This window comes from Stegostoma tigrinum, chromosome 26, assembly GCF_030684315.1.
Source record: "Stegostoma tigrinum isolate sSteTig4 chromosome 26, sSteTig4.hap1, whole genome shotgun sequence".
NCBI lineage: Eukaryota > Metazoa > Chordata > Chondrichthyes > Orectolobiformes > Stegostomatidae > Stegostoma > Stegostoma tigrinum.
The window spans coordinates 23,570,145-23,597,802 of NC_081379.1; the positions used below are offsets into that span (position 1 = coordinate 23,570,145).

At 41.5% G+C, this 27,658-nt stretch overlaps 1 protein-coding gene across 5 annotated transcripts in view; it reads right to left on the reverse strand.

Annotated features, from left to right (window-relative positions):
- Positions 1–27,658, reverse strand: part of cux2b (cut-like homeobox 2b) — a 302,961-nt gene that overhangs the window by 24,899 nt on the left and 250,404 nt on the right. For 4 of the 5 annotated variants that reach the window (XM_048556467.2, XM_048556469.2, XM_048556466.2 and 1 more), the window contains 9 exons: positions 26,176–26,274; positions 23,707–23,898; positions 22,611–22,669; positions 20,815–20,863; positions 20,451–20,553; positions 14,818–15,486; positions 13,370–13,471; positions 12,080–12,837; positions 5,297–5,453 (listed from right to left, as the gene is read on the reverse strand). In XM_048556467.2, the coding sequence (XP_048412424.1) occupies positions 5,297–5,453; positions 12,080–12,837; positions 13,370–13,471; positions 14,818–15,486; positions 20,451–20,553; positions 20,815–20,863; positions 22,611–22,669; positions 23,707–23,898; positions 26,176–26,274 (2,188 nt within the window). The remainder of the gene's footprint in view (positions 1–5,296; positions 5,454–12,079; positions 12,838–13,369; positions 13,472–14,817; positions 15,487–20,450; positions 20,554–20,814; positions 20,864–22,610; positions 22,670–23,706; positions 23,899–26,175; positions 26,275–27,658) is intronic. The other variant, XM_048556468.2, reaches the window with a different exon arrangement.

The window sequence follows — 27,658 nt, forward strand, 5'->3', positions numbered from 1 at the left end:
ATCAAACATAAGATATAGGTTAGAAGTTTATAACCAACTATACGCTTGTGCCGTGTCGCTGAGCCTCTGTCCCAAAAGCTATTAGATGCATCTATTTGTGTGTGTGCGTGTGTACGTGCGTGCGTGCGTGCGCGTGTGCGCAAGAAGGAGAGAGTCAGTCTGTCTGGTGAGGGAGTGGGTTGAGGGGAGAGATGGAAGGATGGTGGTGCAGGGTGGAAAGTGTGAGCTTAACACCACGGAGAGAGGGCCTAGGCCTTGGTGATTCTCTTGTTTCTGGGCCCTTTAGACCATATGACCATAAGACGAGGGAGCAGAAATTAGGCCATTCAGCCCATCGAGTCTGCTCCACCATTTCAATCATGGATGATAAGTTTTCAACCCCATTCTCCTGCTTTCTCCCTGTAACCCTTGATCCCCTTGACAATCAAGAACCTATATATCTCAGTCTTAAACATACTCAATGACCTGGCCTCCACAGCACTCTGTGGTAGTGAATTCTATAGATTCACCACGCTCTGGGTGAAGAAGTTTCTCCTTATCTCTGTTCTAAAAGGTCGTCCCCTTACTCTAAGGCTGTGCCCTCGGGGTCCTAGTCTCTCCTACCAATGGAAACATCTTCCCAACATCCACTCTGTCCAGGCTTTTCAGTATTCTGTAAGTTTCAATTAGATCCCCCCTCATCCTTCTAAATGCCAATGATTATAGTCCCAGAGTCCTCAAACATTCCTCACATGCTGAGCTACTCATTTCTGGGACAATTCACATGAACCTCCTCCAGGGCCAGTGCATCCTTCCTGAGATGTGGGGCCCCAAAATTGCCACCCCTCCTCCTTCTAGACCTTGCCAGCTTCTATTGAGCACCTTCACGATGTGCTTTCAGCCAGACTGATGAGAGTAGGGCAGTGCAGAAGGTGGTCATTCCACCCATCTGTTCTGCACCAGTTCTCTCCTGGAGAAATCCATCAAGTCCTGCCCCATCCTTCCTCACCATCTGTTCTTTCACTTTTCTCTTCCAGAATATTTAGCTGTTTTTCTTTTCAACACTAATTTTAAACTGTATCCAGCACAATTTCAGGGAGGGAGAGCATTCCTAATCTAAACCATTCTGTGTAAAATCTTTTTCTTTTGCAAGCCAATATGATGTTAAATCTGTCCATCTGATTACCTGATCTTTGGAAACAGCTTTTATTTATTCTATCTGAACTCATCATTATTTTATACATTGCCATCAAAACCCTTCAGACTTCTTGGCTCAGAGGAGAACAAACTCGCTGTCATCCCTCACCTCTGGAGTGACTACAGTAAACCTTGTCTGAAATCACTACAAAATTTTCATACTCTTCTGGTGTCCATCCTTTGGGCTCCTCCAGAGAGCACCAGCATCAGATGCCAGTCTCCTGCCAATCTGATGAACTCCACACAATATAAAGAATGGCTGCAGGCACTGGAACTGCGAAGGCTATGGGGCCTGACAACATCCTAGCAACAGAACAGAAGATTTGTGCTCGAGAACGTGCTGCTCCCCTAGCTAAGCTATTCCAGTACAGCTACCAGACTGGCATCTACCCGACAGTGTGGAAAATTGCCCAGGATGTACTGTACATGAAAAGCTGGACAAATCCAACCCAGCCAGTTACTGCCTCATTAGCCTACTTTCAATCATCAGTAAAGTGATGGTAAGTGTCATCAATAGCACATGCTTGGCAATGACCTGCTCACTTACTCACAGTTTGGGTTCCACCAGAGTCACTCAGCTCATGACCACATTACAGCCTTAGTTTAAACATGGACAAATGAGCTTAATTCTAGAGATGGGGTGAGCGTAACTGCCCTTGACATCAAGGCCTCCCTTGACCATGTGTGGCATCATGAAGCCCTAGCAAAACTAGAGTCAATGGGAGTTGGGAGAAAACTCTCTGCAGTTTGGAGTCTTAGCTGGTGCATCAGAAGATGAGTGTGGGTGTTGGAAGTCAGTCATCTCAGCCACAGGACTTCTCTGCAGGAATTCCTCAGGTTAGTGTCCTAAGCCTAAACATCTACAGCAGCTTCATCAATACCTCTCGTCCATTAGAAGGTCAGATGTAAGGATGTTCACAGATGATTGCATGATGTTCAGCACCATTTTTCACATTCAAATACAGCCAGACCCAGAGAATATGCAGGTTTGGGCTGACAAATTGCAAGTACATTCGTACAACACAAATACCAGACAACGATCATCTCCAACAAGTGAGAAACTAATCATTGCCTCCTGACATTCACTGGCAATATCACTGCTGTATCCCTCACTATCAATATCCTGGGGTTAACATTGATGGAATATTCCCCACTGGATGGGTGCAGTTCCAAAAAAAAAGAGCTTGATATCATCCAGAAGAAAGCAGCCGCATGCTTGGTTTGACATTTACAAAGATTCACTTCCTCCACCACACACTCTCAGTAGCAGTAGTGTGTACTGTCTACAAGATGTACTGCAGCAATGTACCAAAGCTCCTTAGTCAGCACCTTCCAAACCCATGGCCACTGCCATCTAGGAGGAGAACGGCAGCAGACAAGAATGCCACCAACTGCAAGCTCCTCTCTCAGCCACTCACCATTCGGACTTGAAAATGTCTTGCTTTCATCAGGTACGTGAATAGGAAGGGTTCAGAGGGATATGGGCCAAACAAAGGCAAATGGGACTATTTCAACTTAGGAAACCTGGTCAGCGTGGATGAGTTGGATTGACAGGTTTGTTTCCATGTTGTATGAAGATATGACTCAGTATCACTGAAGGTCCTCCTAAAATCCAAATGGCATTGTCAGTGCCCCTACACTAAAGAGGCTGCAGCAGTTTAAGAAAGCAGCTCAGCACCCTCTTCTTAAGGGCAAACAGGACAGAGAATAAATGCTGTCCCAGCCAGCAATATCCACATCTGATGAATGAGTAAAAAGAATTGGAAACCATTGCCATAATGAGGTCAAACTACTCTATACAGGTTCAAGACAACCTATTTGCTTTTGCTCTGTGTCTTTATTTTATAAACATTAATTAAAACTGGTTTCAGTTTGATATACTTTACAAATACAACTTTGCCCAAAATTGCACACAACTGCTTTGTTCATGTTATACCATCAGCTCCACGTCTTTGAATCTGGCCCTATGGTGAAATATATATCTTTGGAGGGGTCTTCGTAAGATTTTTGCTGAGGGCTATGCGTTGATTTTCAGAAGCTATTTTTTTCATTCTCACCATCAGATGGATTAGATGATGTAGTCATGTAGTAACAACACATTGCTTGAGCCCAGAGCTGTGGTCCCCCTCACACAAGTCCCACAAATGCATACTCTCCCTTGGGCCCTGGTGGGGGAAGCAAGTTACAATCCTAGCACCTAATGGTTTAGGCTCAAGGCAGCTGGCATGAGGGGTTTGGCCTCAATGTAATAGTGCCTACAGACAGCAGGAAGCTGCTAGCATCAAAGTGGCCTGAAATGTGGATCAATTTGGGATTTGTGGTCAGGACATGAAAGTGGTGGAAGATTGGGGACTGAATTAAACTGGGATGGGTTCAGCATGACTGTTCTTCATTTAGCTGTTGTTGTAAAATGGTCAGCATGGGTGATTCCAACATCTGGTTTCCTTGCCTCAGGGCAAACTAGTCCTGAACTGTGCCTATAAATAGGTAGTCAGCTCCTTATTTTTATTTACATTGTTCAAGCATATGTAAATGATGCTTATTTAGAGCTTATCAATATGTCAGCTAGACTACATTCACTCAGCAATGTGCCCATGCTTCCTGCCTGCAATATTGGGAATACTTCACTCACCAGTCAGTGCAGCCAACTTTATAAGACACAATTTTGTTTACTTTAAAAATTGGTGGGGCCATCAAGGAAGAATTAGAAGCTGAGTACCATCCTTTCTAATTTCTGATCAAAAGATGTTTGATCCTAATCTTGTGAAACATTTGAATTAGATTTATAGAGTCATAGAGATTTACAGCATGGAAACAGACCCTTCGGTCCAACTTGTCCATGCTGACCAGATATCCTAAATTAATCTAGTCCCATTTGCCCCATATCAGTTTAAAATCTTCTCATTCATATACCCATTCAGATGCCTTTCAAATGTTGTAATTGCACCAGATTCCACCACTTCCACTGGCAGCTCATTCCTTACATGCCCCTTAGGTCCCTTTTAAATCTTTCCCCTCTCACCTTAAACCTACGCCCTCTAGTTTTGGACTCCTCCAACCTGGGGAAAAGACCTTGGCTATTCACCTTATTCCATGCCCCTCGTGATAAACCTCAATAAGGTCACCCCTCAGCCTCTGATGCTCCAGAGAAAATAGCTCCAGCCTATTCAGCCTCTCCCTATAGTTCAAACCCTTGGCAACATCCTTGTAAATCTTTTCTGAACCCTTCCAAGTTTCAAACTGTAACAGGGATACATGTCACTTATAGATAGTAATCTTAGGTGACACCTTGCATATATCTGCACTTATGTGATCTGGTGTAAATGTGTGTGTGTTTTAAGTGAGGTTACATAGTAAAATGGCTGGCTTTAAATGTGGGAGATTATACAGTGAAAGATATGTTTAATCACGATTTCCCTTTCTGCCTCTGTGAGCATTCATATTTACATGAGTCAATTATTTTATGGTTAATGTTGAAATGTAAAGATAACAAGGTCTGAAAATGGTTTTCTTTTCCTGTTCAATTCATTTCTGAATCCTGTCTGGGAAGCAATAAAGGATTGTGCAATCAAGAAAAGGAAGGTTTGTTGAAAACGCTGTAGCAGATTTCTTGCAATGGAATTTACTGCTAATCTTTACTTCTTCAGAAAAATCAGAATGTGAATTAAACCCCCCACTCCCCCAAAGGACATTAACGATTGATTACACACATTCTAACTACTGTGCAAGCCAGTTCATTTGTATTCTGGAATGATAAATAACATTTTTTTTAAACAAAGTCTCTCAAACATGGGGGTAAATTTGCTATTCTGTCACGCTGACTCAATGTGGATGTAGCAGCATAAGACATCCAAGATTCAACTTACATGGGACAAGGTCACGTTTCGTCACACCACTTCCAAGGGCTGACCCCAGAAAGGTTCAGCTCTAAAGCCACGGGGAATCAAGGCAATTCTCATGAAAACCATTTAAACCATTGAAAGAGAAACAACTGGCGCTTTATGAAAATCTAAAGTGTCAAGTTGGAATGAGGGACAGATCCATGATGTACCTAGGATAGGTGGACTAAAGATCAAGTAACTGTATACTGCAGATAAAGTAAACAAAGACGATCTCTTACCTTGTATAGGTTGGGGCGGATGAGTACTCTGGCCTAACTTATCAATGAGCCACAGTTGCATACGGATAAAAGGCTCACGACCTTTCTGAGTTAGCTTACTCCATGGCTTGGGTCGAGAAAGCATATCACTCACACTCCCCTGGGATAGACCCAGCACCTGACATAGGGAAAGGTGAGAAGAAACCCTATTATTTTCCAATCTTCCATTCTGTCCTGCAAAGAGCAAACCTACTCTATTGAAATGGTAACGTGTTGCACAGGGCTGATTATTTTGTAGGACAGCAGCATCACTACTGTCAACAGTAACATCTGTCAATGTTACTGCCAAAATGTAGCATACAAATGTATTTTATTAATACTCGTCATATTATAGGAAATTCACTTACGGACATATAATTTCTGACAAATGAATCTTCTTCATAATTTTGCAACATGTGCATTTGCTTTATCGTACACTAAAGACAAATTACTCAAAAACATAGATTTGGACAAGTTTATTGGTTAATGCTGCAAGGAGATCAGTGAGAAGGAGAAGCAAAAAAATATCTTTTATACCTCAATAGATTTCAATGTGCTGCAGCATTGGAACAATGATTTTTATTTCTTTACTAAACTGTAAAGGCTTCATATACTGGTTAGAAACTGCAACTTCTGAAAATCAGAAATCTGCACACTGAAAGCCAACTTTGTTTCAAAAGATTAATGAGATTCAACCATAATCCACAGTGTGTTTGAAAAGCCATTGGTAAAGCAAAAACACTGAAAATCCAACTAATCCAATACTCTCAATATCTGTCGTATTCAGGTGCAGTTCCTGATTGTTTTAATCTAAAGTGGATTTTGTTTTTGCAATAATTCTTCCCACATTTCTCTTGTGTCTGTAGAAGAGATGGACCTAGCTGGCAAAATGTTCATGAAAGCATCACAGCTGGGAGCATGTAGAACAGCCTCATCTCTGGAAGTCACTTCCCAAACGTGAAGCTGTGCTTTTCATGCTCCCACCAGCAGTCCCTTTGCTTTTCTCTGCTCAAAAGCACAACCTCCATCGTTTCCTCTTTTAAAATCTGAGGGTTCAAGTCATTAAGTTTAAAAGATGTGTCATCACTTTGTGTCCAACAGCAGCACACAAGTGGAACTGCAAATGACAAAGAAACATTGAATCTGATACTGTCAGAGGTTACAGGAAGGCAAAGAGAAAGGACATGACCTGTCTTCCCAAAATGAAAGCCTCTCATGCTTCCAGCTGCTTCCTTCAATTTAGTTTCAATTTCACTGCAACCATTCCCAGGCTGGATGAGCAGCATGCACGCATAATCAACACTAAACAAGTGAACACGACACCTTTTCTCCCTAGTAGAATAAGGACCTAATTTCAACCTAAACTAACTTAAACACTGCGCATTTCACGTGTCCATTTTCTCTAAGTACAGACGTCTTCGAGATGCGAAGGTTGTTGCTGGGTCTGACGTTATGGTTCTATGTGATTAGCTTGATGAGGTGGACAATCAATATCGTAGTCACTCATTAGAAAAGGAAAGTATTCGGGTCTGCTTGCTGCATTCCCACTTTGTGTTGTTATTCAACATCTAAGCATCCACATTAAACAACTGCTTGAGTGACTCCTGATAGAGATGGTAGGAGTTTGTGGACATGAGGTGGTTATTAGATAGAATATCCTTTAGAATAGAATTGCTGTTACTGTTAGGTACACTTGAATGAATGCAGTGAAATGTCCCCTTTTGGCGCCATCTTAGGTAAAGGGTATCTAGGTACAGATAGCGTTGTTACAGAATTGAAATAGTAAAACAAAAGACTAACATGGGAATATGGCGTTTAAAAGTCCAGAATGTGAATGAAAACGTGCCTTCAAAGTACTCAAGTTATAGCCCATTTTCCCCACTAAGTCCGTGCCTGCTGGGCTATAGAACACGAAGCCTCGCTGCCTTCACATGCTGGTCTACTGCTAGGATTTACCTCCAGGACATGTCCTCCTGGCCAGCCTGGGCTTGCTCTGATCCTGCTCTGGCTCACTCTCCGGGCTCCCAGCTTGGCCCGCGCTCACTCTCCTCCCTCTCTGGGCTCCCAGCTTGGCCCGCGCTCACTCTGCTCCCGCTCCAGGCTCCCAGCTTGGCCCGCGCTCACTCTGCTCACGTTCTGGCTCGTTCTGCTCCCGCTCCAGCCACTGCTTGCTTCTGGGGCTCAGCCGCTGCGACTTGTATCCTGTGTTGGGCTGGTCTCAGGCTCTGTACTCCATTTCCTCCTGGTAGGCTACTTTAGGAAATTAAAAGTTGGTTGGGGGAGGAGGGAACAAAAACTGCAGCGAGAGGAAGTAAAAGGAAAGAAATAAAGAAAAGGAGCTGGCGAGCAGAGGAGCTCCAGCTGGAGCTTCTTACTCTGCCACCATCTTAACCTGAAAAATATGATGTGATCCAAATCCTGGTTCCTTGCACTTGTTTGCTTGTTGAAGTCAACTTTTGTTTACCATGTGACTGCATCACACAAACTGGATAGCAATGATGGCTTAATGGTCAGTGGCAATCAAAAGTTATGGCCAATCATAAGTTTGTCTGGTGTCTTACTAGTCATCTCCTCAGACGTAATAGCTCTCAGTATGTCCTCAATGCTCTTGCAGACTTGTTTGATTCCACCATTTGACTGCAGTTATATTAGAATGCCAGATTATAGTGAATTCTGGAGCTTGCTAGGAATTTTGAACAGACTGGGAACAAACAGCATTCCATTGCCGGTAATGTAACCAACATGACTACAATGTCAAAGACTGAGGTGGTAGTTATGGAATTTGTTATAGTGATTTACCCTCACATGCTATATTCATCATGAAGAACAAGCAAAATAAAAAAAAATGCAGATTGCTAGGGGCTCTGGCACTTCTCCAAAATCATCAAACCATCTACTTGGAGTTGTTGATAATGAAATGTGAGGCTGGATGAACACAGCAGGCCAAGCAGCATCTCAGGAGCACAAAAGCTGACGTTTCGGGCCTAGACCCTTCATCAGAGAGGGGGATGGGGGGAGGGAACTGGAATAAATAGGGAGAGAGGGGGAGGCGGACCGAAGATGGAGAGAAAAGATGATAGGTGGAGAGAGTATAGGTGGGGAGGTAGGGAGGGGATAGGTCAGTCCAGGGAAGACGGACAGGTCAAGGAGGTGGGATGAGGTTAGTAGGTAGGCAATGGAGGTATGGCTTGGGGTGGGAGGAAGGGGTGGGTGAGAGGAAGAACCGGTTAGGGAGGCAGAGACAGGTTGGACTGGTTTTGGGATGCAGTGGGTGGGGGGGAAGAGCTGGGCTGGTTGTGTGGTGCAGAGGGGGGAGGGGACGAACTGGGCTGGTTTTGGGATGCAGTTGGGGAAGGGGAGATTTTGAAGCTGGTGAAGTCCACATTGATACCATTGGGCTGCAGGGTTCCCAAGTGGAATATGAGTTGCTGTTCCTGCAACCTTCGGGTGGCATCATTGTGGCAGTGCAGGAGGCCCATGATGGACATGTCATCTAAAGAATGGGAGGGGGAGTGGAAATGGTTTGCGACTGGGAGGTGCAGTTGTTTATTGCAAACCGAGCGGAGGTGTTCTGCAAAGTGTTGTTGTCATGGAGTTGTTGTCATGATTTTGCTGGCCATGGAGTCTATTGTTGAGATGGAGGACACAGGATAACAGATCTCTTGCTGAGTATAAATTCGACACAATGTCAAATTAACTCTTCCACGTGGAGCTATATTGCTGGCCACTGGACTGTTTGATTGAGTTATCACAGCAATACCTGGATGCCTCTCATTGGCAAGACGCAAAACACTTGGCTGCAAAGTTTTCCAGTAAACCTCTCAAGTTTCACGTGTAATACAGCTGTCATCAAACAATGCAAGCCCAATGCATGATCTGTAGCACTGGACCAGTTCTTTCTTCCTTTTGTCAGGACACTTCATTTTCAAGAACTGCCTTACTTTCTGCATTACGCTCTATTCCGCCGATTCTGCATTCAACTTTTCTCAAGTAACAAGATTCCTGGTTACATGGGAAATTGCAGTGATCATGTAGCGTTAAATATTGCTCGTTGCTTCGCCATTGCTAATGCTGCCTGTGACAGTAACAAGGTGAAGCATATCAGCTACTCAGTTAAAAAAACTTGAGATACTTGTCATAAGTTGTACTGATGAAGATGATCTGACCATTTGAAAATATATAGAGATTAATGATCAGATCCTGATGTGGCTAACAGTGCTTGATAATTGGAATGGAGAGTGGCTTTCTACCATTGACGTCTATCTACCAATGCACACAAATATATATATAGGTTGGATTTTCTTGCAGTTCACAAGAGTATTTACGTCAGTTTCCAACAATCACCATGAAGCGCTAGCAATTGGTCTTTCGCTTCTTTTAGAGAATGTGAGAATACAGCTCCAACTGCAGTTCCTGTTGTGACATACATTTCACATGTGGTTGAAACATGCAAGGACCAGCAGAGATGTTGTATTTGCCTCTAATATGTCCAATGTTGCTTGTTGTGTAATCATCAAGTTGAGCAAATCCTGCTGATTACCACAGGCCATTTTCTGATTGCTCCCCTCCATGGACACCATTGTCAAATAGGCTGAGCATTTCCTCAATATCTGACATGATGAACCAATAGTTTGGAAAGCACTGAATACTTTAATGTGGCTCACAGGGCACTCTGATTTTGAAATACAGCTTCATCAGTACTGTAAGATCAACGTTGCTCCTGGTATCTGAAGCTAACCGTCACATGTTGAGCTTTGTGGAAATGATGCTGACTGGATTGAATGAAATGGATATTTATTTGGAATGACTGCCTCATTGACCACCTTAGGATTCAAGCATAGTTGAACTTCGCCATTTTTCCACCATTTAATGATTAGGCTTGGTATTCACAGCGTGGAGTTGAGACACTCACTGATACTGCCCACTTCAAATGGTTTTCTGTGGCACTTTGGCTTTGTTTACAAATGCAAATGGAGAAGTGACGTATCAATGCAGGGAGCACAACACTCCATCTTAATTTCCCAAAATTCGATAACTAAGGAAGAATATTCTTGTGTCTTTTCTGTGTTACTGATTACAATAGTGTGTGTGCACACACACACTGTGTGTGTTTGGGGTGTGTTTTAGTGTTTTGGAGCTTGTGTGTGTGTGCATGTTCGGTCCATGTTTTGTGGGATGTGTGCACGCGCATGTGTGTGTGTTATCAAAAAGCCACACCTCTTTTGCTACACAGAGCATATGCCTGTTGAGGTTGTCGCGCACTGCAACTATAATCATTCCCAAAACCAGAAATAACGTTGTCATCAAAAACCCGAAAAAGGTCTGTTGCAGAGGGAGAAAAAAAAATTATGAAACATGATGATGGGAGTATTTACTGTCCCTGAGCTTTCCCACGCCTGCAAGTGGTTCCTCCACATCTTGAACTGATGATGTCTTCTTCTTCAAAGACTTGCACCCCTACTTTGTGAAGTGATTGCTTTTAAATAGGAATTATATTTTCTCCCTTAAACTACACATGGTTTCAGGAGCCAACGGACAGCTCCACAATTTGAGCACGTATTTAAGGATATCTGACAATGATGAGCTGTATGGCAGAATATACATCATCTGGTCATCGCACTTTGGCCCACTGTTAAATGTAGCTGTGCCTGGTGTGAGTTGCTCAATTGTACGCTGTCCTTTTGCTCTGACACAATCTAAGAGCAGGTCTTGAACCCTGAAATATGTCAATCCCTTGGTGGCCCTCCTGGCGAAGGAAGCTTCTCTAGGGCCAAGAAATTGAAACTAAGCTTGAAAATTAAAACCAACTGCTGTGCTTTACATCTCAGAGATATGCAGAGATGACACCATTTTCTACTTCCAAACTGGAGTCTTATCCATTGTGTTCTTAAAATGTCTCCACTCTCGCACCCCCACCATTTCTTTCATGTTTTATGCTGTAACCATATGTAGGCTTGTCAAATAGCACACATATATAATCAAACACAAACAACTGAATATGAGACCTATGTGTTGCTGCCATCTGCAGTAATGGCATGTGTAAATCCAAAATAAATCTCACTGTGCTCCTTTCATGATCTAACTCAATCTACAAGTTGCTAAAGCATAGGCCATGCAGCAGAGCACTTGAGAAAGAGGACAGTTGTTTAAAACTGTTGATCGGAAAAATCAGTTTTGCATCCTTGTAGTCTGCTGCATCTGTTTGGATGTATCCAACTCCAACACTCAAAAAGCTTAATACCATCCAGGACCGGAACCCCATCCCACATCTTCAACAGTTAATCCCTCTGTTCCACTGGCAGCAGTGTGTACCATCTATAAGACCAATATACTCAGGCTCCTATAACAGCAGCTTCCAAACCCATACCTCAACCAACTAGGAGGACAAAGGCAGGAGATGCAGTGAGAACACTGCACTGCATGTTTCCCTCTAAGTCATACACTGGCCTGACTTGAAACTATAGAAAAGTTCCTTTGCAGGGTTGAAATCCTGGATCTCCCATTCTCACGGCACTGTGCTCGATACTACATCCTATGGACTGCAGTAGTTCAAGACAGCTCACCACAACCTTCTGTCGTGCTGTTAGGGATGGGCAATAACTGCTGGCCTTGCCAATGAAGTCCACATCCCATGAACAAACTTTAAAAAGTCATTCAAAAAGTCAAACTTCATCTTCTTGTTGGAAATTTCAAGCACTCGTTTCATTTTGCTGGGCTCAAGTAATGCATTTTGGATTTGGATTAACTCCTCATCCCGTCACTTACCTTCTCACCAAAGATCCTCTGACAGATTCCATTTTTTGCCAGTTTTTCTTTAACTTGTCTAGTCAATTCTATTGTGTCCACTTCCCGATACATGTACATCTCATACTGTTCTGGAGTCAATGGAGGAACAGTTGGTTTCAGTGAACGTGGGACATATGTAGGGAATATGGAAAGCTGGTTAATACTTGGCGAGTCCGGACTGCTCTCAGATTTTATATCTGTAAGTTTGTGAGTACCTTCAACACCAAATGAATGCTCCTCCCCATTTTTGCTGTTGTCACTAGGTTCAGCTCGCCACTGCTTTACATTCCCTGTCCCTGAAGAACCACACGAAGAGGATGATGGCGATGGTGACACTGAAGCATACAATCTATTAGCCATATTTCTCTCTGTGGCCCAGTGCTGGTCAAAGTATGATCCAGCATCACCAATTTCAGATTTCACCTTTCGTATTATATTCTGTACAAAGGCCGCAGGTGAGACAACACTGAGAGGAGTCTGCGAACTTCTTGTTGCCATGCCTTCCTCTTGCTTGATGTATGAGGAAAGAGAGATTTTGTTTGTGGCTGGTAAAGTTTCTATGTGTGGAGTTGTCATTGTGTTGTTGCTGCTGTTAGCCTCCATTTCCAATAGGACTTGCTGTTGGGCTTGCATCTCTCTTCGGGCCTGCTCCAAGATAGAGCGAATTGCTTCATCAGAACCAGCGCTACTGCTGGAGCTTGTACTGCAGATAGGCAAGGGAGAGCTTTTTGATTCGACTGGAAATAAAGCATAAATGAATAAAGTCAGGCTATTTGAAAGCATTCTTTAACACAAATATGAAACCATTACATTTTTTTCAATTGCATTCCTTTTTTAGTAAGTTAGAAATTCACACTTTATACAAAGTAGAACAATTCTCTCCTGATAGACAAAGGGACTGTAGATACATCATGTTGATGTTTAAACTGCTTTTCAAAGCTGTTCAAAACATTTTTTTGTACAGAGAGAACTAGGTAATTATTAGCACATTTGAGCTGTCCGAGTTCAACTCATTCCTGAGGACAAAGCCCAACTCCTGCCTTTACTCTGTATTTTATGCATGCATTCAGAAATTGGAACACATTTCTCAAATCAGCTCCAAGAAACATGGAAATTTAGTTTAAATATTCAGGCTGTGAATGTAAAATTGGTCAGTATCTCTGAAAGGATCCCTTCTGCAGTTGAGTTTTAATGATCTGTATGTCTGAACTCTAACAGACAGCTACTAATCTTACTCCAAATATAGTCAGGCTGTCTCTTAATACCTACCACATTTTTGAGTCTGAAGCTCTTTCTTTGCCTGCTCCAGAATATTTTTAATAGCCTCATCTGAACCAGTCTCTGGAGTCCGAATCCTAGGAGTTATACTCCCTGAAATGAAACATGCAAAATAGTGAGCACTTCAAAACTGTCTCCTACAATTTGCTCCAGTATGCTCATAAATGGTACCCTGCACGTTACAACAGATGGGAGCTAGAGGAAACACTGAAACAAAATTAACAAGCAGCATGATTTTATCAGTATTTACACTAGACTTGAATTGGGTCATACAGATCAAGAGTTGAGTTCATTACCTCAATATCTCAAAACATCCTCCACTGATTTATTACTCACAATTCAGCAGTATAACTTAAAAATGTTTAATGTTTGTTTTTCTTGTTTCTCCGAATGTGCCTCATGTTGTTTGGATACTGAAATGTTCATTAAGCTCATGTTAAATAAGCATCCGGGTCTGATCTGGAAGTCACATCAGTTGAATTTTCGCTGAGCTGCAGAAGTTATTGTGAATGGATTGTGAAAGGCTGGTTCTGAAATTTGCCACGTGGAAAGTTACAATGTTGTCATGGAACGCAGTGCACAAAAGTTTCATGCAAGCAAGAGAATTAGAAATGAATATCCTTTTAGCTCTCGTTTTAACCTATCTATTTAGCAATAGATATTGGAAAGTGACGGTCTTAGGGTGGATGATGGCCTAGTGGTTGAATATTAATCTGGAAACTCAGCTAATGGTCTGGGAATCCAGGTTCAAATCCCATCTTAACAGATGGTGGCAACTGGAATTCAAGAAGAAATCTGGAATTAAGAGTCTAATGATGACTATGAAACCATTGTCAATTGTCAAAACAAAAAAAAAATCTGGTTTATTTATATACTTTAGGAAACAGAACTGCTGTCCTTACCTGGTCTGGCCTACATGTAACTCCAGACCCACAGCCAGGTGGTAGACTCTCAACTGCCCTGGACAATAAATGCTGGCCTAGTCAGCAACATGCACATCCCATGTATGAATACATTTTAAAAAAAATCATCTCCTCTTCAGACTTTGGATATTAGAAATTAGGAATTAATACATGTAAATTAGGCATATGGTTAATTAAGATAACGTGTAACATATTACTCTGGTTTTATCTTCATTAAGGTATAATCTCTCATTCCTCCATCTACACTGGCAAAGTGGAGAACAACTGTATTCCCAGTCTCTGTCATTAACCTTTAAATTGCTGACAATCAGGCTCACATTGATATTCTTTCCTCAGCCCTTCCCCACCACTGACTGAGCTGAAACAGATATTTCAGGTTCCTTTACAAATCAGGGAAATTTGAACTCATCATTACAGCAATGAACTATGCTACTGGGCTACCATTCAATATCTATAGTGTTCTCTTTCTAAGTTACATTACAAAAGTAATCTTATCTTATTATCTGCAATATATACCTCTTTGCCGCACTTGAATTGTTCGAAGAGCAAGGATATTTTGTTCGTCAGATAGAAACTGCTTCATTTTAATAAAAGGCTCCTTCCCTTTAACAGTAAGCTTATGCCACGGTTTGGGTCTGGCAAGGATCTCACTAACAGATCCTTGTGATAATCCCAGGACGTAGTGTCCAAACACACGTTGTCCGATGTTGTGCTTTAGCAGTTGCTCTTTAACCTGAAAGGCGATCTCAGCTGTCTCCAGATGATCCTCATCAGCAGCACTCGAACTGCTGCTTTCTGACTGGTCACTCGGTGGGACTGCCTCAGGGTTACTGGAACTGTTCCCAACAATTAAAGCTCCTTTGGCAGAATAGAGTGCAGTTGGGTAGACAACTGTACTCCCAGCTTCCTTTGTATAAAGGGGAGACATCAGGGGTTTATGGTGCAGTGGCTCTAAAGAGGGCTTCTCGTTTGTTTTTATCAAAGGGAATGAAGAGACAGGAAATGCTCCAGATATTTCTGATCCTCGGGTTGACCCATGCGCTGGTATAGACTTCGGAGAGGCTTGCTCATCTCCTAACCAATGGGGCAATGGCAGAGGAGAAGGTGAAGGATGCTCTCCGCTTGAGATGTCTTTCACAACACTCAGAGTGTCTTTCATGGAGTTCTCTTCAGGTTGCTCCTCATCTGTAGAATACAAGAAATGTTTTGACAAAATTGCACTATTCTGTGGCACAAGTGGCTCTATAACATGCATACACAAAGCTTTTTAACCTGCAGGGTATATCCTGGATCAGCTGGTATATTTAGAAATTTATTCTTAGCAGAAACTTGGCAGGTAGGGGCTGCATTTTGGACCGTTTTTGTGAAGTTGAGAATGAGGGTGCCAGGCAGACACATGTATACACAGTCTTCCAGAGGCCTTATACTACCACAACCCTCACCTCAGGCACAAAGTAGAAGAGGGTGAGCAAGTAATGCTTCACCTCTACAAATCATTGGTCAGACCACATTTTGAGTTTGTGTTCAGTTCTGGGCAATTTATTGAAAGAAGGTCATTAAAATCCTGGAAACAATGCAAAGAGATTTACTAGAAAGACACCAAGAATTCGAAGATTACAAAGATTAAAAAAATTGGTCTTATTCTTATTGGTGCAGAGAAGATTAAGAGGTGACCTTATTGGGGTATTCAAAATTATGAACAATTTTGACAGGGTAGAGAAAGATATGCTTATTCCACTGGTTTACATGTTGTCGACTAGCGGTCATAATTTCAAGCTTGTCAGCAAGAGAGCTCGTAGTTAGATGTGTCAAAACTTTGTTACTCAGAGAGTTGTTAGAATTTGGAATGTGCGACCTGAGAGTGATGGAAGTTGATCCCATATGAGACTTTAATAAAAAAAACTGGACATATATTTGAAAATGATGAATTTGGAAGGCTACAGAGATAGGAATGGAGAGTGGGATTCACTCTGTAGTGGTTTTGGAAACCAGTACAGACACAATGGGTTGAATGGCTCCCCAAGTGCTGTAAAATTCTAGGATTCTATAATTCCTTAAACTCCTTGTGAATAAAAGAGATCTAGCATCTCTCACCTCTTTTGTACTTACGAAAGCCGTGACTCAGTTGGTAACACTTTCTCCTGAGTCACCAGATCTCAGTTCAAATGCTTTCCTGAGTTGGAGCACACTGATTTAAGGCGACCCTCCAGAGCGCTTCAATGCTTTTTTATGTTAAACCGAGGTCCCGTAACAACTGTGTGTGAGTGTGTGTGTTTTTTTGGGGGGGGGGTGCAGGCAGAGTTACATTCAGGTGTCCTGGCCAATATATAGTCCTTAATCAACATTTGGAAACAAACTATCTGGGTTGGCGTCTGCAAAATTAACTGCTGAGTTTCGAAGACAACAGTTCCAAAGCTGTTCATTGGCTGCAGAACACTTTGAGGCATCTGGTGGTTGTGAACAGTGCATTAATAAGTGCAAGATTTTCTTTCTCACACCAAGTGCATTATCTGAAAACACTGGTGCATGCTTTCTCACTTGCTAAGTGATTGCTTAAAATGCAACAGAGACGATATCATTTTGAAAAATACTCCCACCACTTGTTAGAGCCAGAATAAACCTCCCATTTAACCTCCCATGCTACACTTGTCCCCACACCTCCTCCCTCACCCCCATCCCAGGCCCCAAGATGACATTCCACATTAAGCAGAGGTTCACCTGCACATCTGCCAATGTGGTATACTGCATCCACTGTACCCGGTGCGGCTTTCTCTACATTGGGGAAACCAAGCGGAGGCAGAACACCTTTGCTCACTCCGCTTTGCAGAACACCTCCGCTCAGTTCGCAACAAACAACTGCACCTCCCAGTCGCAAACCATTTCCACTCCCCCTCCCATTCTCTTGATGACATGTCCATCATGGGCCTCCTGCACTGCCACAATGATGCCACCCGAAGGTTGCAGGAACAGCAACTCATATTCCGCCTGGGAACCCTGCAGCCATATGGTATCAATGTGGACTTCACCAGTTTCAAAATCTCCCCTTCCCCCACTGCATCCCTAAACCAGCCCAGTTCATCCCCTCCCCCCACTGCACCACACAACCAGCCCAGCTCTTCCCCCCCACCCACTGCATCCCAAAACCAGTCCAACCTGTCTCTGCCTCCCTAACCGGTTCTTCCTCTCACCCATCCCTTCCTCCCACCCCAAGCCGCACCCCCAGCTACCTACTAACCTCATCCCACCTCCTTGACCTGTCCGTCTTCCCTGGACTGACCTATCCCCTCCCTACCTCCCCACCTACACCCTCTCCACCTATCTTCTTTACTCTCCATCTTCGGTCCGCCTCCCCCTCTCTCCCTATTTATTCCAGTTCCCTCCCCCCATCCCCCTCTCTGATGAAGGGTCTAGGCCCGAAACGTCAGCTTTTGTGCTCCTGAGATGCTGCTTGGCCTGCTGTGTTCATCCAGCCTCACATTTTATTATCTTGGAATCTCCAGCATCTGCAGTTCCCATTATCTCATTTAACAGATGAAGGCTGCTTTTAAGCAGTGCTGAACAGTCAGTCACAGTTTCAGGGCCTCTGGTATAAAGCAACAGGAGTAGACCTGGGAGCATGCAAAAATCCTTTACAGGCAGGAGTTAATCATGTACTGCGCTCTTTGTGCCTATTTTCAGTTCATATCTAAGTTATCCCCCCTCCAACTCCCCCACCATTTCATTGCCCTTTAAGGCACAACCCAAATCAGATTCCCTTCTCTATCAAAATTAATAGATTAGATTTAGGGACTGAAGCAATAGGACACTTGCAATTATGAAATTTGATCTAGACAACATGAAATGGCTGCAAATAAAACAAAAATAAATATTGAATAATAAGTTACCCATTGGATTTTGTTTTAATACTTCCAGTTGCAGGGCAAACATTTTTTTTAAGAACATATGTGATTACTTCAACCTCTGAAAATATTCTCAATTGTTTATTTCGAACTAACTGACAGGAATGTGAAACTTGTCATTCTACTAACAGGGTACATAAGGAGAAAACTAGCAATTTCAGCAGATATTGTTCATTTTCATTAAGCACACAAATACACTTCGTCTCTTTAGGAAGCCTGACAGGTATGTGCTTCAAAATGTGAATTCTTCACTTGTTTCCTTTTTATATAAAACTGAAGATAATTAATTCTGCGCATCTAAAATGGACCACTATGCACGTAACTAAGTTTTGGAATGACTAAACAGTTCCTGAGAGATGGAGTTACATATGCCTTTCATCAAAAAATCTCTCATCAGTGAAATGCTAATTTTCATAAAACTTTGCAGACACCTGCTGCGCACTCCCAACTGTTTGATATACAAATTAGTTTCAAAAGCAATCTGCCTAGAACGATAGAAGATTTGTATTTATACATTGTACATTTCATTACATTAGGCTCCCCTACCCAATCGGCTTCATAATTAAATATTTAATTGTGAAGCATCGTCGCTGTTGTGATGTAGGAAATGCAGCTTCAGTTTGCACACAGCAAGCTCCCACAAGCAGCAGTGTGATTATGACCAATCTGCTTTGGTGCTGTTGAGGAGGAGTATGTTTTGACCCAGTTCCCAAAGAAAACATTCTTAATCTCCTAATCATGTGGTGGGACTTCCCAGGACATATTCAGGTTTGCTCTCCACCGGGCAATATAGATTATTAGTACAGTTCCTGCTTTGTGGGAACAAACTTACTTTGATCTGAGGTGATTGGAATAAATACAACAGGTTTATCCCCATTTGACAGGCATTTGCTTTTCTATGCAGTTAACCTGATGTCAACTTCATTAGTTCAAATGTTCTGAAAAGGACAATTAAGATTTCACTTGTTAAACAAGAACTTAAAAGTGTTGTATCATTGGTTGCTTTCAGTACTATTCTGTTCCTACTGGGAATAGTCTCAGCCTATACAGACATGCATTTTGTCCTTGAAAATAGGCAGAGAGACTTTACAGACACTCCATGAGCTTTGCTGATGTGAACATGGCACATCCTATTGACAATGAGCACAAGTGCTACGTATTTCAGATTGGCAAAGAATGTCCAAGTACATTCTCATAACATTGTTAGAAGGAAGCAAAATGACATACAATGATAACAGAATTTGGCTTGTTTTGATTTAGTGTAAACCATGGCTTGGTTTTTATAATCAACTAATGGGGATAAAAAATATCTGGTATTTATTGGTCACACAGAACACCATAATGTTATCATTAGGAGTACAATTTCCCTCAACCCTCCCTTGTGTTCTCATGAAGAGTGACCAGAAATCAAATGTTAACTTTTTCTCCCCAAGAATACTACCAGACCTGCTCAGGACTCAAGTCACTTATATAAACACAATGGAGGCAGGCCATTTGGTCCAAAAACTCACTCTGTTATTCATGGCTGGTCATCTGCCTCAATGCCATTTGCCCATACTATCCCTCTATCCCACTGATATCTTTAATATAAAGAAACCTATCAATTTCTGTCTTGAATGAACTCAATAACTAATCCTCCAAGCTCTCTGGGCTAGGGAACTCAAAAGATTAACCAGCTCACAAGGAATGAAATTCTTCCTCATCTCAGTCCTAAATGGCTTACTTCTTATTCTGAGATTATGCCACTTGGTTCTAGATATACCTTCCCACAGCCATCTTATCAAGCCCTCTTAGAACTTTGTATGTTCCAATGAGGTCACCTCTCATTATTCTAGCCTCTAGAGATCATAGGCCCAGTCTCTCAAAAGGGAAATGCTGTCATGCCAGCATCAGTCTGCTGAATCTTCCCAGGGATCAGTCTGGTGAAAAAGAAACTAATCAAACCAAGGAAGCAGGTGTGTGCGGAGTGGCGATGACAGTAGCAAACAGTTGCTCCATCCTGGCCAACACTCACCCTCACCTAATATCTCCACAAACAGATTAATCAGTGATGCATCTCATTGCATTAAAAAAAATTGGTTCAATGCTTTGAGATGGAACAGGATTCACTAGTAATGATTTCTGTGGCAACTAATCAATCCTGTCTCCAGGAGAACAAAATAGTGAGCGGGTTTGGATTTCTGGAACAGGTTATCAGATACTTCATGAAATCTTAAGAGACTTAAGAAATAAAAAAATCTGCAATCATACCCATCTCTGCATTTGTGTTTAGCTTCTCTTGTAAACACTTCTTCTCGGGTTGAGGGGTCATCTCTTTTTCCGCTAGAGAATCTTCAGTGTCTTTAGTACTATCCTGGCAGCAGGAAATAATTATTCCAACTTCAATCTAGACATCGCTTTGCACATCCAATGAATTTAAGATAATTTCAGTAGAATTGCATTATAAAGTTCCTTTGGGAAAATTAATTCTGGTGCTTGTTACTGACTGGCTAACTCCAGCGAAATGAGACATGTAGCTCCACATCAATATTGAAGCAACTTTTAATTAACCTACTAGGCCTCAAACCACGTGATTATGCAGCAATGGTTAAATTATCTTGAACTAAGAAGTTACCTGGGGCGCACAGCCATTTGCAGACGCTGGGTTCGCTGATTTGAAAATGCTGTAATGAAAATGTAATAGATGTCACAAATGAATCCAAGGTCATGGTGTTGAAGACAGTCCCCAATTTGAATGCTTTATAATCAATGTGGGGCTGATTCTTTGTTCTGCTCAAGCTGTACTACAAAGTTGAAAACTAAATACTGAGTGAACAGTTTGAAATTTTTGCTTAATAAACATTGATGTGTCATGCTGGTATTAAGCTCAGCAGCAAAGTCTTGGCAGGTTGAACAGTGGATTTTGCTGGTCTGACAGGTCCTTTTAATGGCTGAGGCTCCCCTGTTTTCAGTAGGAATAGGAGGTCGACAGTTGTTCTCATTTGCAGTGGAATTGCAGAGATTGATGGATGTGCGAAGGGCAGGGCAGAAAGGGACATCTAGGCTTTCATTGCTGATTATTCACCATTACCCAACTGGAATGTGCATTCTCTGTCATGATGGGGTCATCCTCAGGCACAACGGTCAAAAAGTAGGCCAACTGAGATTTATAGACAAAGGTAGGCTACATGAGTGAGGCACTGGATCACAGGTCTGGGTAACCGTGTGCATTCAGGACAGGAGAATATTGAAATATTAAAAATCTTGAGGGTCAAATTTTAATGTTTTCCAGATGTGAGAAGCTTATTTACATGGACAAAATCTGATTCTGTGTTGTTTTCCATTTATCTAATCAAAAGTATTCCCATAGGTAAACACTGTTTCAATTCAGACTGATTTCTGTTGTTAAAATTAAATGATAGCAACCACGATCCACAGGAAAAGAGGTTTTCTATTCAAGAAAAGTGGAGCCCAGGATTGGGGAATGGTTAGGGAGGATGGAACGCACTTCAGTAAACAGCTGGAAAATGCAGAGCCACTCTGGTGATGATGAAAGCCAATAAGAAAAGTGTCTCACGAGTCAGGCTGTTGGACCATTCATTTAAGACCAGAAGACGTAGGAGTGGAAGTAAGGCCATTCGGCCCATATTTAGTTTGACTTTTACTCTAAAATACGTTCATCATTTGCACAACCCACATGACGTTTACACCAAGAAAATCTATTTCAAGAATATTAGCCCAAGAAGCTTCAGCATCATTCCTTGGTTGATCAGAAAAGCTGCAATTTCACTCAAATCTAACTACTCCTTTAGAAATAGTTTTGCTGCAGGTGAAAAGATTGGTTACTTGTCGCATTGGAGTAATAAACTCCTCCACAGCAGCAAGCATTTTACTTTGTTAATATTCCAGTCATTATGTCTATAAATACACATATTGCACAGCTTGCTCTTTTGTTGAGATTCTGTCGCTAGAATTTGCACCTTGAACAATTTTATCTTGTGTGATGCCGATAATATGAGGATAGACATACGCAAATCTTTTTTTCGGGAAAAGGGTGGGGTATACCAGAATAGGATTGATTGCGGAGAAATGCAGGATGAAGAAGGCCGAGAGGCAAATATAATAATAGCAGGAGCCAAGAGTAGGCAAATTAGGATAAAATAAGAATCGGAGCACAGTTTAAAAAAAAACAATGAACTGTGAGCAGCAAGGAAGAAATGAGCAGAGTTGTGAAGAAGTAAGCCACGCATAAGGAAATTATGAATGTGACAACTGACACATTTTCCATTCATTTTCCTTCTAATGTGCGTTCTCAGACTGAAAGACCTCTTCCACGGCACCTCACAAAACATTATTCACCTTGCACGTTCAGTACCAACTGTCCTTAATCCGGTAGCTACTCTTGTGACTAACTGTACATTAAATACATACCTTAATTCTGTTTTCTGTTCCATATGGTCTACTTGTGCATTTAACTTCTTTTCTAATTTCTGAGAAATTGGACACAGTTATCAGTTAGAAAGCAATCCAACAGTTAATGTTAATATTATATACACAGCACACATTTGAAACTTACACTTGTCAGAAGAGAAACTGAATTATTTCCCAAATTAGTAATAGCAAATGAAGTGGTGGAGTGCCATTGAGAGAAGAATGGGAGTGATGGCAATCAACAACAGAACCCACAGAGAACAGATGTACTATTAACTGCTCAGTGCTATAGAGTGTTAAGATTAAGGACTTAAAATTACTGGTAGCAGTTGGGGAAGGACATTTCTAAAGTACCCAAGAAAATAAAAAGAAAGCAAAACATCAGACTGTTTCATTACAAAGGAAGGAAATGAGTTTGACCCCTCAGTATGTTCTCTTCCTATTCCTCCATGTAGTTGGGCCTTTTCTCAGCATCTGATGATGGCACAGCGGGACCAGGAAGGCGTGTGTTTATCACGAGCTATCCATGGTACAGTGTTATGGCAGGCATCTATTCTGTGGGTCTACTTCAAGCAGTAGCCATCCAGGAAAATCTTGACACTTTGAAAGGATTTGACAGGATGAGACAGCATTTACTGCAAAGCTTCTGCAGTGGTGTCAGCAATGACTCCAGCTTACCCTCCAGTATGGTGCAAGCAGAAATCAAACCAGTGCAGCACAATCTTCAACAAGACCATGCGTGATGAATGCTTTCTTGAAATTAATTTAAATATTTACTGGATATAAACAAGGAAACATGCACAGCGCACCTTATGGATCCATACAAAGCAGCACATAACAAACATTGATGAAACTGAAAACAGGAGATGTTTCTCAATACAAATCACCTGCACAATGTGACACCATATAGTTGATAATCATTCAATTGGTAATTATTATCTGAATCATTTGCGTAGTTCATAGAAATATATAACACTGTTCACATTGATTCTAGCAGATATTTGTCATCTATTTATTTGAAACTTGATTTCATGCAAAAATGATATGAGTTGCAGTTATATTTTAACAAGCGTTATCTTGTCCCATATTCCATTACCTCCACAGCTTCAGTCTTTTGTGCTAGTTGCCGCTCCAACTGCGCAATCTGATTTGCTGAACTCTCCTGGAGTTCATGCAGGGCAGTCTGGAGGTGTTGAATTTCTTTCAATAATCGGATAATCTCTCTGTCTTTAGCAACCAGGGCTGCCTCCAGTCTTGAGCCAGGACACATCAAAATCTCTGTTTGATCCTGTGCAGAAGTGGAAATGATGCTTTGAAGTTGCCAGCAACTTATCCAAAGTCTATTTGCATAACCCCCTTGTGGATTACTGGATAATTGTACAACAATTCAAATCAAAACTGAGCCTTGCTTTTAAAAAAAACAAATTGTGTCACTTCAAAGGTGAAATTTCACTTTTATTGTTTTGCTGAAAAATAAAGAGATAAGTTGCTGGAGTTTTCAGTCTTGCACTTATTGTGATAAATGTAAGCATGCCAAATTTCAAATGATCACAGTAATTTAAACCATTGGAGGAAAGGTACACTGACTGGTTGACAAGTTGGTGCTGATTGCCATAGTTCCCCATTATTTTCTCCATGGCAACACTTCAGCCAATCAGCGTCTATTTGCTGACCACGAGCAGTATAAGTTGTTGTGTTTATTTGAAATTCAGCATTCTTGCACTGGTCCTGAAGCGTGCAAGATGAAAACTTTCAGCAACACTGCTCTTTTCAGCAATAGTCAAGTTCTACACTATCAAGAGACTGATTAGTCTCACTTTATGATTATATCAGGACTTACAATATTAAAGAAATTCTGAGTAAAATGAATGGATTAACATATTTACATTAGGTTTACTGAACAGCAGGGTTAACAGTCAGATGCTAGTTATCACAATAAACTGAGTTAATCAGTTAGAGAAACAGACATGCATTGTATTAGATAATTTGGCATCAGACAAAGAGATATTCTGTGAAGACTCATTTCTGGCATTCATTCCATGGGCTCTTTCAATATGAATCAGAGTAAGATTGTTTTGGGCAATATATAAGCAATAAGATTATGTTGGTTGTCAGCGCTAGGCTGTACTAACTGGCACAGTAACACATTTTTAACACTTAATTTAAGGACTGATGAAAGAAGCTGGTGAAGTTCAGGCTGACTCTTGTCAAGAACAATGAGACAAAGTCACATTAGCTTTCAGCTGATAACCTAACAAGAATGTCCTCCGCAGCCATCTTAAATTTTAAGCAGTGTAAAAAAGCCTCAGGTTTTATGAAAGAGAAGGCACTTATTGTTACATTTTTCTACATATTTGTGACAGTTGACATTTTGTCCACTTTGGCATGCAACAAGTTAATTAAATGGACTGCATCAAGGCAGTATCTATTCTGTTGGGATTGTTACTGCTAAGTTGCAGTCCTGAATGTAAACTGCCAAGATGTCTCAAATTGTGCAGCTTTAATTTCAAATCAATACAGTCACCAAATAGAGCATTGCTGAGCACACATTTTGGTAGAATACCAGCTCTAGGGCCTTGGGTGTACACAAAGTTCGGAGCAAAATCAAAGATGATTTTATTGCAGCAAAGGAATGAGCTGCCAGTGTGCTTGTCTAATCAAATTCCTTAATTAGGGACAGATAAATGTTAGCTCTAATTTTCAAGCTGGTCCTGTGTATCACTGTATAGAACACATCAGTAAAGCTTTGCATTAGGTTCTGAGATCATGACAAATGCACTACACAAGGACTATCAATCCAATTCATTTTCCAGAAGGGATCCAAAGTTATCCCATTACAGTACCCAACTGCTTCTTAACTGATTACAGAGATTTGATCTATACCACACAGTTCCAGATGTTTATTTCGTGTTTTGACTATCCTCTGTGGTGGAACTTTACATCAATCATAAACCTACATTTTACTTATTTAAGGAGTGGATGACTGCTTGGCAATAGTTTGACATATTGAATGGGCTGTGTGTCTCACCCAGTTCCTCTTCTTGTGAGCAGTATTTTACATTTGCCTGTACTAAAACCCATTTGATATTACTTTTTCTAATTCATTTATCAATCACAAACTGTCTTCATGCAATCAACTGTGGCTTGATACATCAGCAAATCTAAAGAATTTGTAGTTTTTAAAATTAGAAACACTTAGGATCTCAACTATGTTTTCCAGCAACTCCATTCTGGCCCCCTGTGATCCAACACAGTGTCGGATGCTGCTGATGAATGTTTCCATCTATTCTGTTTTTCAGACTATGGACCCAGTGCGGGAAAATGGAATTAGAATACTTAGGTTGTTGTTTAGGCCAAGGGCTGTTTTCTGTGCTGTACACACACATGGCTCTGAATCCCCACTGTTTTGAACTTCTTTGCAGTTTCTGATTGATGAAAGTTGCCAATGGTTTTGGAAGTCACTTCCTCAAGAAAGTTGGTCAGGCAGATTTTTGTGGAACTTGGTGCAGGCTTTTGTTCACTAGGTTGTCAAATAGACATTCCTCATTTACTCCTAATTCCTTACCACACCAACAATCCGTGGAGAACGGCAGGCCAAATGGATGGAGCTGTTTACAGACTGTTCTCGAAGACTCTCTACTTCTCTCTGAGCAGCTTCAGCCCTCTGTAATGAACCCCCACCGCAAAAATATTAAGCAGTGAATTCCAACAGCAAACTTCACCAAAACTACTTGTGATTCTGTATTTCTCAAATACTCATTCTCCTATTGGTTCCACTTATGAATTATTTAATTTCAGACTGACACTGATAACGAGCAGTACTTGTGCAACATTTAAACAGCCCTTAACTATATGATTTTGTGCACATAAAAAGCTCGAAGGCAATGTAAAACATCAATCCTAATACAGCACCTTAGCAAAATGAAGAATATGGCACCGTACCATACTATTGTGTTTATATACACTTTCATTTAACTGGCAACAAATATATTTTACATCGAAGAAACAATGATAAAGCTGGACTATTTCTGCTTTTTCCAATCACAGGTAGCACTGTTGAGATTTTTAAAATTAACTCCCAGTAATACAACTGAGCTGTTCAAAACCATTAATGGTTCTTTGAAGATCACCAGTAAAAGTTGAACTCCAGTTACGGCTATTGATTTGGTGAGAACAATAATGGAAACATCATCATTGAGAATGAGGTTTGAAAACAAAGTAATGAGGTCCTGTCCAAGTGATGAAGTGGGCTAAGTGTAATTAAAATGCTTCCCCAACCCTGATACCTTATTGGTTAAATGTAAGAATGATCAACGCATACAGGGAAGGTGTCAGCTCCATCTATTTGTGATTAGCCAATTCTACCCATGCTGATGGAGGTGGAGGTACAATTAAACTTTGGGAAAACTCAGTGGAGCACAACACAAGCCAACATCCCTGCTCACAAGCACCCATTCACGCCCCCTGCTGGAAACAGTTGGAACTGTGGACCATTTGGAGAGAAATGATTGGGCTCTGCTGAGATCCCCTCCACACCAGCAGGGCCAGCAACTCTCCAGGATTCTGCTGGATCTTCACCAATTGATGACTCATCTTGAGGGAATGGCTGCGAAGAGCATGGAGAACAAATGCCAGGACTTGGGGAGGTGGGGGAGGGGAAGGATTTTTTTGGCAAGCTTTTTGGTTGAACATTGTCTTTTATTAGGCATTAAACAGAGATGGGAATGAAAAGGCTTCTAGACTGAAATTGAGAATCATTCAGTCAGATAATGACGAGCTTTGTTGGCTTCTTCACCGATGTATGAAGGCAGCACACTGGGAGGATGGACATGTTAGTAAGGTCAGTAGGGGAGCTCATGACAAAACCTCCAGGATATGATCAACCAGAGTTGGCAACCCTATACATTAATTTGTTGATGTTCCCTGTCAAACTCATACATGGAGGTTAAACACTACAGGGTTAATGGCATTCATGTGGATTACCACTTTCAAGAGGTGAGTGAGAGACCTGTGGTGGATATTGCGTGATTAGGAACTGCACCAACTTG